At 41.2% G+C, this 14,330-nt stretch overlaps 1 protein-coding gene across 1 annotated transcript; it reads left to right on the plus strand.

Annotated features, from left to right (window-relative positions):
• The first annotated feature begins 10,696 nt into the window (after window positions 1-10,696).
• LOC107615607 (uncharacterized) lies at window positions 10,697-11,602 on the plus strand. Its single transcript, XM_016317658.1, has one exon. It carries the CDS (start codon window positions 10,697-10,699, stop codon window positions 11,600-11,602), a length of 906 nt encoding a protein of 301 aa, XP_016173144.1.
• The last annotated feature ends 2,728 nt before the right edge of the window (window positions 11,603-14,330 follow it).

Raw genomic sequence — 14,330 nt, forward strand, 5'->3', positions numbered from 1 at the left:
AAAATAATTAATTTTAAAGCATAGGAAACATGTTTTTCACATACATCACATAATAAGGAAGGAAAAGTAAAACCATGCAATTAATATGAATAAGTGGGTGAAGGATTGAATAAATCACTCAGATTAAGCACAAAATATATCATAAAATATGGGTTTATCAACCTCCCCACACTTAAACAATAGCATGTCCTCATGCTAAGTCCAAGAGTAATGTTAGGTTAAAGTGGTGGAATGCCATGCAATGCAATCTAATCTAAATGCAACTACCTAGATGCACCATGCAATTCTAATTTTTTTTATTCACTTGTATATAAAGCTTGTATGTAGTTGAATTAATTCACATTCTCAAGGAGTCATATATATATATAGCCAAACCTTAGATAGTGATAAAGCACTTTTACAGTTGAGATAGGAGAGAAAAACATTTTATAAACTTGCAAGACAATTAATAATTCAAGCAGAGATATATGTTAATGAGCTATTGAACCCTCACTGGATTTTGTGTTTACTCTCTAGTCACTCAGTGTTTATTGGGTTAATCACTCTATTCTTCTTTTTATTCTTACTTTCTATAACTTTATTCTTCATCTAACCAATCAACAATTATAGAATATAGACATACCAAAAATCATGAGGTCTTTAGTAAAGGTTGTAATGGGGCCAAGGTAAAAGGTAAGGGCATATGTATAAGGCTAAGTGAGCTAATAAGTGAATCCTTAATTAGTCTAAGATCTCACCTAACATACATACTTTGTAAAGCAAAGCTTCTTTACCTATTTCCCATATTTTCCCACTTTGATGTTGCATGCTCATGTTTCAATGTTTATTATTTTTATCCAATGTGCATTGCTTTATTTCACGTTTGGGGAATTCTTTTGTGTCCCCTTTATTCAACTATTGAAAATTAACACTTTTTTTAATGCACATGGTAATTCAATTATTTTGATTTCACATGAGCATGTATCCCAAAACTTTTATTTTGAATTATTTTATTCTTTTCAACTTTTCTACCTTTTATTTTTATCATCCATGTTCCCAATAGGTTTTCCCACATTTAAACCATACATACTTCCTATCTTAAGCTAACCAAGGATTCAACTTGGGGTTTTCATTTTGTTTTTCTGCTTAAGGCTAGTAATATAGTTTATAGAATAAAAGGGGATTTAAAGGCTCAAGGGGGCTAACAAGGGTGATGTAGAGGGTAGGCTATTTTGGGATAAGTGAGCTAAAATCAAATAATGGCCTCAATCACTCTCTTGGTATGTATTTCTATTCTATAATTGGACATCTAGATTAAAACAAAGTAAAGAACACCAGAATAAACAAGAAGGGCGGAACACACAGGAATAAAATATTATGGTTTGAATGTAACCATACAATTAAGCTCAAAACTCACAGGCTGTGTGTTCTCTAGCTCAAAAATCATTTATCACTTATGTATGTCATGCAGGTTTAGTTAAAAATTCCCATTATTCTCAATGTAAAACTTATATTGAATGGCTTTAAAGTTCTAGTGTTTTTCCTTGATGAAATGTTGTTAACTAACTAACATGTAATGCTATATACACAAGTTGTGTGGATTGTTTCTATTATGTTCAAGTCCCTAGTTTACTTCCTTTTTATATTTTTCAATTCAAACTAAGCTATCTTATGCTAAAAAGGGTAAACTATACTAATTAATCCACAATTTCTATAACTAATAAGTTAGAATTGCAACTAAACTAAATGGCTAAAATATGAACTAAAGTGCAACATAGAATAAATACATAAAAATAGTAATATATATAAGTACTGAGAAAATAAAAATAAAAATAAAGAAAAAAATACAGAAAAGTAGCAAAATAAATAAAAAGAGTATGTAGTGGTTTACCAAAAAAAAAAAAAAGAACGCCAGAGATGGCGACCTCCCCACACTTAAAATGTAGCATCGTCCCTGATTCTCACTCAAGCAGGGTGTGAAGAGGTGTCATCACTGGAAGGACGGGTAGCTGGGGTCTCTGTGGTGGTGGTCTGAGGATTAGCCTACTGCAGAGGAGGTGCTATCTGAATAGGGATCTCGGGGTCTACAGCCTGAATCTGAGGCAGAGCCTCCTGATGTGATGCTACCTGCTGGGTGCCTGCCTGCTCTGCCTCGCTCTGGGGATGGGTCTCTGCCTCGTGATCATCCGTCTCCTCCTCAGATGCCTCGGATGGTGTGTCAGGCTCGGAGGGGATGTCGCCAGATCGTATCATCATCTTTAGGTGCTCATAGCGTCGCTTGTTGCGACGCTCCATCTGGTCAAGCCGTCGAAACAGGCGGTGCACTAGATGATAGATGGGCTCTGGGGCAAGTGGAGGTGCAAGGGTGGTGGCAGGGGTAGCTGGGGTAGCTGTGGAAGAAGAGGGGCCGGCAGATGGTGTGGCTGTCTCAGCAGTAGCAGTGAGGAATGGAGGTCTGTAGCCCAAAGTTAGAAAGTTCCTGCTGTGCGGGATAATCTTCTTGCATTCTGCAGCAGGTGGCTTCTCATCAGCATCCTCCCAAGGCACGTCAGCTCGACGTCCTAGCTGCGTAATCAGATAAGGAAAGGGAAAAGTGCCTCGGACGTGGACCCTGGCCATATAGTACCGGATGAAGCGTGGCAGGTACAGGTCCTTACCCTCCAACACACACCAAAGGAGGGTGATCATAGCGGCTGGTATCTCAGTCTCGTAAGTACTCGGCATAATGAAGTTGCTAAGTATCTGTTGCCATAGCCGAGCCTCATCATTCAGGTAAATCCACTTGATTCCCTTTGGCATGGTGGTGTTCTGACCCATAATCCAAGGAACGGTCGGGTCAAGGGCTATCCTGGCCTTTACTGCATCCCAATAAAATCGCATGAAGCGCATATCTTCCTCAGCTTTCTGATAACCATCCAGCTGATTAGTTTTAGGTAGAAGCTTCAGAACATCTTCAATGGCCTCTTCAGTGACCAGAATTTGCTTTCCTCTAAGGTTCACTGCATCTAGGGAGGTTTTGAAGTAATTGTAGTAGAATTCCCTTACCCAAGATGCATTGACCTCAGTCAGGGGTCTTTCCAGGAAGAACTAGCCTCTTTGTTTGATTTGCTCAGAGGTGTATTGCTGGAGTTTTTCTGGGATCTTCAGAGTCCTCTCCAGGTATAGGTTCCTGGAGGTTGCAAACACCGGATACCTCAGCTCACAGTATCAGCTTGCAAACTTTACTGGATCAGTAGTAGGGATTAGCTGGTCGGCCTTCTCCTGCGGGGTAAAATTTTTCTCCCGCAAGGAGGCATCATGCATGAGATCTATGATAGACATAGAGGCTTCTCCTCTTTTCTGTTTTCCAGTTGTTGCCTTTCCTTTCCCTTTTCTGTGGGAGTCCAACATCCTGAAAAACAGAATTCAAGGATATAATAAAAATAGGAAAACAAGGAGGCAATTAACAAAAGAAGCACATAGTGACAAAGGAGCAGGAGAGTAATGAATATGAGCTAAGTAAATGTGCATTAAGGATTAAATAGGAGTTAAAAGTTCAAAAAGAAGAAATCACAATCCAAAATGTAATTGAATTCATGTTAAATAGAAAAATTAACATCATGCCATGGTTAGTATGTTAAAAGAAAGTGAAAGAAAATCAGAAGAGAAGTTTTGAAAGGTTAGGTTGGTTAGAATTGAAAAAGAGTTAGGAAGTTAACATTAGTGAGTTAGTAAAAAGTGGGTTAAAGTAAGTGGCATAATGAAAATATTCCAAGTAACAAGTATTCACAGTTAGAAGCTATAAGTGACTCATATCCAAATAAGGAAAACAGGTTGATGATGATTCAAATAGATATAGAAATAGCAAAAATTGGAATCAAACATCAAAAATGTAAATTATGAACCAGGAAATCAAAGAGAATAAGAAAGCTTGCCCTGGCATTCATGAATTATTTTGGTTGAATCTAAGGAAAGCACAGTTGAAAATTCCAAAACCAAAACATGAATGGGAACATTATACAGAAATTTGGGCAGCATTCCGGCAAAAATTGGATTGTCCCGGAAAATAAATAACAACAGAATAGCTCATATAATCAAAATTAAAGCTGCAATTACATATAAGGAATATAAACATGAAAATTCAGTGTTCAGAGCAGCAAGAAACAAGGAAGTACAGCATATGAACATTACAATTATCACAGCAACAGCAGAATAAAACAAAAAACACAAATAGCGCAATTAAACAGACCTAAATCCACTAACCACATCCTAGGCTACCTAACAACCTAAAATCCACTTCAACATGCATATCTAACTAGCCTAATGACGAACATAAACAGAAAAATATGAATTAACTACGAAGGATAAAAGGGTGGCGTTCGTCGGAACCTGGTAGGCGTAAGAAAGAGAGTGGGGCAGAGAGGTGGCTGGGGATGACGGCGGTGGCGTCCGGCGCGGCGGCGGTAGCGGCTGTTCGGAGGAAGGGAGGGAAAGGTAGGGGTAATGGGGGTAGGGGGTAATAGGGGAAGGAAGGGGGGCGTGGGTGGCGCTGGGCGGATACAACGGCGCGGTGGTGGTGGTGGCTGTTCGGAGGAAGGGAGGGAAAAAGGGGGAGTGTAATGGGGGTAGGGGGTAATAGGGGAAGGAAGGGGGCGTGGGTGGCGCTGGGCGGTGACGGCGGCACGGGGGTGGTGGTGGCTTGGCGTGGTCAGTGGCGGTTAGGGGGGAAGAAGAAGAAAGAAGAAGAAAGAAGGGGGAAGGAAGAAGGGGGTTTGGTGGCGGCGGGGTCTGGGTGGTCGGCGGCGTCTGGCGGTGGCGTGGTGGTGGCTGGGTGGTGGTGGTGTGATTGGAGAAGAAGAGAGGGAGGAAAGAGGATTGGGGGGGGGCGACTGATAGGGTTCGCGTGATTGGGGGTTATAATTTGAATCCACGCGATCGCGTGGGGCACGCGGTCACGTGGTTAGGGCGAAAAGGTGGTTGACGCGATCGCGTGGAGAGCAAAAAGAGTGAATGACGCGATCGCCTGGGGCATGCGATCACATCGCTGGAAATTGTGCTAAACGCACGAATCCAGCGTCGTTTCAGCGCAACTCTCTGTCTCCTTTTGGGGTGTTGTGCAATCCTATGCGACGCGATCGCGTCGCTCACGCTGTCACGTGGGATGTGTGCTGTGCAAGTGACGCGATCGCGTGAGTGACGCGATCGCGTGGGTCATTTGTGCAAAACGCACAATGGCCGCACGATTCCAGCCTAACTTTCTGGACGTTGGGTCTTTACACCGATCTCCAGGTCACGCGGCCACGTGAATGACGCGGTCGCGTGGGTAGTATTTTTCACAATTTGACGCGATTGCATGATGGATGCGGTCGCGTCGCACACCCCTTTTTTTTATGCAGTATGCAGAATGCAAATATGAATGTGATGCAAAACTCCAGGTTCAATACAATAAAATAAAATAAAACTTGAAAACAAATAAAACTAAAATAAAAATTAAAAAAGGGACGATCATACCATGGTGGGTTGTCTCCCACCTAGCACTTTTAGTTAAAGCCCTTAAGTTGGACATTGGATGAGCTTCCTGTTATGGCGGCTTATGCTTAAATTCATCCAGAAATCTCCACCAATGGTTGGAATGCCAATAGCCTCCGGGGTCCCAAACTAGGCATGTGAAGCTTCTGAGCAGCTTCAAACAGATTGTCAGGCTCTCGGGGTGACGAATGTCAGCATAGATTCCAGGATCCCAAACTTTGCTTTTAAATCTGCCTTCGTCTTGATCTATACTTTTCCATCCGGGCGGTTTAGAAATTAGATTCTCACCGGAATAACCAAACGCTTTCTGAGACCCATTTGATTGATCATGGTGCCAATCCGTGCACTTCGAGTTGAAGCGTGGAACCTTATTGAACCTTGTGCACCAGCTCTAAGTACGAGCCATTTCCCACTTACTCTTAAAGCCGCAGAGAGCTCTAAGCTGGCCATCTGTTCAAGCAAACCATATTCAAGTGGAAAAATAAAGCTAAAGGTTAAGGATTGTACCCACTTAAAACTTGTATTGGGTGGTAATGGCCTTGGGATAGGTGGTTCCAGTGGTTCTGTGAGTTCTACTCCCTTGTGCTCTTCTGTGAAATTCTCCACTTCCTTGCAAGATTCTTCAAATGTATCCATGTCCTGATCAAAGCCATCTATGTCTTCCTCATCACTTAAGTCATAGACTGGAGGTTGAGAGAAATCTACCTCCGTATCATCTTCGTATTCACTTGGGGAAGATTCTTCGATCTCAGAGAATTCACTTGCGGATGCAAGCTCATTACTAGGAGAACTTGACTTGTGACTATCATCATCAAGGAAATTTGCTTCTTGGGTTATTCTGTCTAGTTCTTCAAGAAGGACTTGCTCTGGGGATTGTGCACAATCCTCCTTAGCATCAATTGTAACATCCTTGATAGAATGCTCCACAATTCTGGATTCCCATGGAGGGTCAGCGTCTCCTAAGTCTTCAACCAACTCTTCTTCTTCAATAATGACAGCTTCCTCTACTTATTCCAGTACGAAACCATGCTCTGTCTTGTCTACTGGAGTTTCTAGTATCTCCTTCATACTACGCTCTTCGTTAGATTGTCCACATGGGGCTGTGGGATGTCCTTGAATGTTCGAATGTCTAGAAGATAATTGACTTACTGCTTGCTCCAGTTGATGAAGGGTTGTTTGAAGTCGATTTACTGTTTTCTTGAGGCGAACCTCTGATTCTTGGGGTGATAGATTTGGATATGGCACAGGGGGAAGTGGTGGTGTTTGGGAGTGATTAGATTGGAACTGGGGTAAATGAGGATCATGTGGTGGCGAATGGTGAAAAGGAGCTTGTGAGTGTGGTGGTTCGAAGTTACGTTGAGAGGATGGCCTATAAGCACAGGGTGGGGCTTGTTGGTAACTACAAGGTTGTCCACCATGTCTATTTGCTTGGTATGCATTGTGGAATGGTCTTTGTCCATGATATCTTGGAGGGTGTTGTTGCCTAAAGGGTTGATCAGATCCTCTTGGCACCATCTATCTTTGATTGCTCTGACCTTGATGCATATTCCTGTTATAACTTTCATACCTTTCAATAACATTAGAACCAAAATCAAAGCGAAAGGGGTGAGAATTCATAGTAACTAAAAAGAAATAAAGAGGGGAAAAATAAAGACAAATAAACAAGCAAAAGAAAAATATTTACAATAACCAATAATAAGGCACACGATTGGAGTTCTCCGGCAACGGCGCCATTTTGACGTTAGGATTTTTGCCGGTAAAGAATTTCATAAAAATAGTCGCGTTGTAGATATAGTCTCTAAACCAACAGAAATCTCTTCGTACAAACGTTTTGGTTGTCACAAGTAACAAACCCCTAAATAAATTGATAACCGAAGTATTCAAACCTCAGGTCGTCTTCTCAAGGAACTGCAGGGAAATATGTTCTTATTATTGGTTATGGAGATTGTAAATTAGGGTTTTGAGAATGAGGAGTGAATAGTTTAATTATCAATTAAAGTAAATGAAGAACAAGTAAATAAATAGATGACTGTAAATAAACTTTTGGCAAGGTATGAGAAATTAGAGGTCCTATCCTAGCTATCCTTATCAATGATGATGAGAATTGAATCTTAATTCCACTTTGTTAACCTTTACTAAGATAAAGGAAAGTCAAGGGATTAATTGGTTTGATCTTCGAATCCTATCTATTTCCTAAGAAAAGATTGGGATTATTGAATTTCAGTTTAATTAACAAAGATAACAACTATCATTCATGTTTGAGTTTGATAACTCCTGAGTTACTGATTTCTTAACCAAGACTAAAAGGAGAAAAATAAATCTACTGGAATAAAAATGCCTTCAGATGGGAATAACAATAATGTAAATAAAAGAAAAGCAATAATAAACTGAAATACCTCAAATAACATTAATTCAAAAGAGTAATCTGTAACATGGAAGAATTCATAAATTAAATTGCAACATCAAATAACCAACTAAAGTAATGGAATGAATAAAAAGTAAAAGGGAAGCTTAAATTAAAGGAACATTGAACCTGGGATCGAGAGTCACTCCTAAAACTAAGAGAAATCCTAAATCCTAATCCTAAGAGAGAAGAGAGGGAGAGAACCTCTCTTTTTAAACTAAATCTAAATCATGAAAACTAAACTAAAGTGGAGTCTCTTTGAATGGATGCATTCCCCCACTTTATAACCTCTGGTCTATGCCTTCTGGACTTGGATTTGGGCCAAAAAGGGCTTCAGAATTCGCTGGGAGCATTTTCTGTAATTTCTGGTGCGTGGCCTCTGTCACGCGTCCGCGTGGGTCACGCGGTCGCGTTATTCGGAGTTTTCCTTGTCACGCGGTCGCGTCAGTCATGCGGCCGCGTCGCTGCTTCTTCGCGCTTGGCATGCGGCCGCGTCGCCCATGCGATTGCGTGGATGCCAGTTTCTTCAAAAACTCCGTTTTATGCTTTCTTTCCATTTTTGTATGTTTCCTTTCCACCCTTTAAGTCATTCCTGCCTTAGAAGATCTGAAACTACTCAACACACTAATCACGGCATCGAATGGAAATAAAGGTAATTAAAATAATAAATTTTAAAGCATATGAAACATGTTTTTCACATACATCACATAATAAGGAAGGGAAAGTAAAACCATGCAATTAATATGAATAAGTGGGTGAAGGATTGAATAAATTACTCAGATTAAGCACAAAATATATCATAAATATGGGTTTATCACGCACGCACACTTGGCTGATTCGGTCTTGTGCGTACGCACGCTTGCTTGTGCGCACGCACACCTTGCTGTGTGTGCTTTTCCTTGTTTTCTTCATGTGTTCTCCCTTCTACATGCCTTCTTCCACTTTTGCTTAGCCAATCTTGCCAAAATGACCTGAAATCACTCACAAAACATATCACGGCTTCGAATGGCATAAAAGTAGAATTAAATTAATCGATTTAAGCACAAAAATGCATGTTTTCACATTTACGTCCAAATTAGGGGTGTTTGAAAAGTATGCTATTTTGGTGCTTAAGTGTGAGTTTATGTGATGAAATCCATCCAAATCTAGCTAAAATATATCGAAAATATGGACTCATCAATTCTCTCACACTTAAACAATAGCATGTTCTCATGCTAAACCAACAAAGAGAATGATCAAAAAGGGTAATCAACTTATTGAATGCAACTATCTATATGCATGCAATGTATACTATATACTATACCTATATATCTATCTATATTATAATTTCCTATGAAATTGATGAAAACTAACAATTAAATTTCCAAGCAAGATTACGGACATATAGGGCAAAGCAAGCAAATAATCCAATGCAAGCAAAATCTAGAGAATTGATTCAAGACATCAAAATGAAGCAACTTGCAAGAATACATGATGAGGGGTATGGAATCATAGAATTGAGTAATTGAACCCACACTAGATGTGTATATGCTCTCATCGCTAGGTGTTTAGGGTCAATTCACTCAAGTCCCCTCTAATCATGCTTTCTAGGAATTTCTTTTCATCTAGCAATCGGCAAGTAATTGATGCCTGAATGCAATTATCATGAGGACTTATTAGGGTTGTAATGAGGTTAGGGTCAAGGTAGGATAGATATGGCCGAGTGGACTAAATTGAATTAAATCCTTGATTAGTTTAAGTATCACACTCAACCTATATCAACTAAATCACAACAAAATGCATTCTAACCACTCATTACTTCTTTTCACTCACATTCATGCCTTAGTTTCTATTCAAAATACATATGCTTTCCTTATTCATTTTTTTTCTCTTTTCTTTGGGGCAACCTTTGTCCCTTCTTATAGAAGGGTGGAAGAAGAAAGAAGCAGCAACAGCAGGGAGAAGGGAGAGGAAGACTGCTGGCTGAACAGGGCATCCTTTCTCATTAACGCCTAGAGTGTGACCCGTGCGTACGCATAGAAAAGTGTGCGTATGCACACAAGCAGAAATTTGGGGCGTTCATACGCACAAGACGTGCGAGCGCTGCCGGCAGAGAGGGTTAAAAGACGTGTGCGTGCGCACGCACATAACAATTCTTTTTTTTTCTATGACAAATGTATATGGTTAAAGTAAATTGATACATTAATGTGCACTCATTTTCAAAATTTTCTATGAATACCCAAAAATAAACATTTTTTCTACCAATGTTTCCCAAAATTCCCCCATACTTAAATGTAACACATATCTCAACCTAAGCCAATCAAGGATACAATCCAAAGTAAATTATGGTTTTTCACTTAAGATTGTGATGTGATGCTATTACAAACAGTGGGGGTAAATAAGGCTCAAAGGGGTTAACAATGGTAGATGTAAAGGGTAGGCCATATGGGTAAAGTGAGCTTTTATCAAAGATGGCCTCAATCATGCTCAATGCAATTCAAAATATCAACACTGGAAATAAAGAATCAAGCAAAACCAAGATTACAATCATAGAAGAGATATATCACACAATGAACAAAATTAGTGGTTAAAACGTGTAACCACTCATTAAGGATCAAATCTCACAAGGTATTTGTTCTTTACTCTTCTATGTTCCATAAAGAATCATTCAAGCAAGTTTAAAAATAATTTTCCAAATCAATTCGATAGAACACCCTAAAGAAAAATTCTTGGAAAATTCTTGTTGTTTTTCACCAAAATTATTTCCTATATGTATGTATGATGTGATGGATGCAATTTCAAAAACTTCCCGAGTTCATGGCGGCGATGGCGAACCTGGCGAACACCATGGAAGCGAATGCTGTTGCGACTCTGCAAGTTGTGCAGAGGTTAACCCAACCGGCCAGAAGCAAAAACGACAATGGAGAAGGTGCTGAGGACAGCTTGAGAGGTGTTTCGAGAACTCTAGCTGCTTTTCGAAAAGCTGGCCCGCCGGTTTTTAATGGTTCGACAAACCATACTGAAGCAGACAACTGGTTCCATGCTGTGGAGCGTGCATTGCTAACTCAACATGTACCGTATGACAAGTTCGTAGAATATGTGACTTATCAACTAGTGGGAGAAGCTCAGCAATGGTGGCAAGGAGAGCGCCGACTGCTACACCAACCGAATGTGAACATTACCTTGGCGTTATTCGAGGAAGCTTTCTACAAGATGTACTTTCATGAGTCATTAAGGGAGGCCAGAGAATTGGAGCTCTTACAACTGAAGCAAGGGTCCATGACTATAGCAGAATACACCAACAAGTTTGAGGAACTCTGTAGGTTCTCGAGGATAAGTCAGGGTACTCCTGAGGGATGGAAATGCGTCAAATATGAAGTAGGGATGAGGGAAGATATCAGACGTGTTGTGGCCCCATTGGAGATAAGCAGATTCTCTGAATTGGTGGACAATGCGAGGGTTGTTGAAGAATATGCAAGGACGGTAGCCTCATCAAGGAACACTCATGGAGGGAATGCTAGTAGGGAACGCAACAATTACCATGGACCAAGGGGACAAAACATCAAGAGATATGGTAAAGGAAAGTGGTCAAGAGCTTACTCCCCTACTATAAAATATCAGAAATGTGGGAACTACCATCCGAATAAGCCATGCCAGTTGGGTAAGAAGCTATGTTACAAGTGTGGCACACCAGGACATTTGGTTAGAGATTGTCGGCACGGGAGGAACTGAGATGAGGCTCAGAATCAACAGTCAGGCCGTGTGTGTACTGTGGATGCATGTAATGTGACAGGGTCGGATCCTCCGACGAGAGTAAGCGTATGTCTTGAGTATTATATTTCCTGGACCTGAGGATAGTTTAGTTCTATCTTTTGCAAAACCGTCGTTAAGGTTACGAGAGCTTGGGGTTTTGTTGGGAGTAAACCATGGGGAAGAAGGATTATAGTGGCAGTAGCCGAGGATTTTGGACTTGGAATGATGAACGATCAGAGTGGATGTACCGGAATGGTTAACAGGTATGACTAGAAGTCTTGACGGTTCCCTGTATGGATGATGGGTACGGTTCAGCACTAGTGGCAATAGAAGTATCGACTGACGCCTTTGCAGTTTTCTTAACTATGATTTATGTGGTTTTATGGTTTAGAATGATTTTTAATCTGGTTTGGAACTTTGGATTAAATTATTCGGTTTTGAATGTTAATCGGAACTCTTGATTTAAGAGATATGGTTTAAACGAACAGTGAGTTCTCTGGTTTTGTTCAATTGTGAAAATGGTTTCCAAAATGAAAAGTTTTAATTTAAGAAAATCATGATTTGAAGTAGTCAACTTTCAAGTAAACTATTTTGACTCCATTCAGAAAACTCAACAGTAATCTGGTCTAGAATGAACTGTTTTGAATGATTTGATTTTGAAACTAAAGATTGGAACTTTCGATCAAAAGATACGATTTAAAAAGGCAAAGTGAGTCCTAAGATTTTGTTCACTTGTGATTTTGGTTTGTAAATTTTAATTTAACAAAAGGGATTCAAATGGAAAGGCTTTGATTTAAAGGTTTCAATGAATTTAGGCAATTCATGTTTTAAAATGTTTGATTTACAAATAAACAATTTTTGACTCCTTTGATAAGGTTTTAACAATAGACTCATTTAGATTGAAGTTGTTTTAATGGTTTTGACAAATATTACAAAATCGGTATTTGGTTTAAGGAAAATTTTCAGATTCTTAATGACGATAATCAGAGTGACGCAACGGAAGTTGTATGTTAAGTTGTCAACGTATGAGTTCTGGAAGGAGGAAGTAGAGTTTTTAGGTCACACGATGAGCAAAGGAGGAATAACCGTAGATCCTTCTAAGATGGACACAGTGATGGAATGGAAAAGACCGAAAACAGTGACAGAAGCCAGGAGCTTCTTGGGTTTAGCCGGATATTACCGGAAGAACTTATTTTAACCAGTTGCAGATTTTAAGCACGTATAAGATGGAGATTTAGAGGGCTCAGCAAGAGGAGTGGAAGCTTCAGAAATTGTTCCAACTAGTTGGTGATAAAAGGCGTGAAGAATTCACTAAGGATGGTGAAGGATTGTGGAGATATAAGGGGAGAAATTGTTGACAGAGACTCACCACAGTGGATTTTCTATTCATCCCGGAAGTGCGAAGATGTAGTATGACTTAAAGACGATGTTCTGGTGGCCTGGAATGAAAGGTGATGTAGCTATAGTGGTATTCAAGTGTTTGACGTGTCAGAAGGTGAAGACAGAGCATCAGAAGTAGTCAGGAATGCTACAGCCTCTTGAGATTCCTCAGTGGAAGTGGGAAGGAATCGCGATGGATTTTTGTGACTGGTTTGCCGAGGACTAGATCAAGGTTTGATGTGGTTCGGGTGATCGTGGTTCGCTTAACCAAATTCGCTCATTTCTATCTACCGAGTGAACTGTTCTATGGAGGAGTTGGCGAGGTTGTATATAAAGGAGATAGTAAGGTAGCATAGAAGTGCTAGGTGGGAGACAACCCACCATGGTATGATCGTTCCTTTTGCAATTTTAATTTTATTTAGTCTTGTTTATTTTTAAGTTTTATTTTATTTTATTATTAAACCTGGAATCATGCATAGCATTCACATTAAGCATTGCATTCAGTTAAAAAAAAAATACACCTCCCATGCGATCGCGTCAATGGCGAAATACACTTCCCACGCGATCGCGTCCTCCACGCGGCCGCGTGACCTGGAAATCGGCATAAGGATCCAACGTTCAGAAAGTTGGGCTGGAATCATGTGGCCATTGTGCGTCTAGCACAAAATGGCCCACGCGATCGCATGCCCCATGCGATCGCGTCACATGCACACAACCAATCCCACGCGACCGCGTGAGCGACGCGATCGCGTCGCATGGATTGCACAAATCCCAAAAGGAGACAGAGAGTTACGCTGGAACGACGCTGGATTCGTGCGTTTAGCACAAATTCTAGCGACGCGATCGCATGCCCCAGGCGATCGCGTCCTACCCCCTTTTATCCCTTCCATGCGATCGCGCGACCCACGCGATCGCGTCAACCCCCATTTCACACCAGCCACGCAACTGCGTGCCCCACGCGTCCGCGTGGATTCGAATTTATAACCCCCAGGTCACACGAAACCCTATTATTGCGCCCCCCTGAACCCCCTCCCATCCCTTCTCTCTTCTCCAATCCAACCACCACCACCCAGTCACCACCACCGCCATCCCCAGACGCCGCCGCCACCTTTCCCCCCTTCCTCCCTCCCCTTCTTTCTCCTTCTTTCTTCCTCTTTCCCTCCCTCTCCGCCACTGCTCCTCCGCGCACCACCAACCACCGCCGCAGCCCATCCTAGCCGCGCCCCCCATCCACCAGCACCACCACCCCTTCCCCTATCCCTCCTATCCCCCATCACCCCTTTTTCCCCTGCCTCGAACAGCCGTGCCGCCGTCACCACCACCGCCA

Source organism: Arachis ipaensis, chromosome B9 (assembly GCF_059453495.1).
Source record: "Arachis ipaensis isolate K30076 ecotype BB chromosome B9, ASM5945349v1, whole genome shotgun sequence".
NCBI classification, from domain to species: domain Eukaryota; kingdom Viridiplantae; phylum Streptophyta; class Magnoliopsida; order Fabales; family Fabaceae; genus Arachis; species Arachis ipaensis.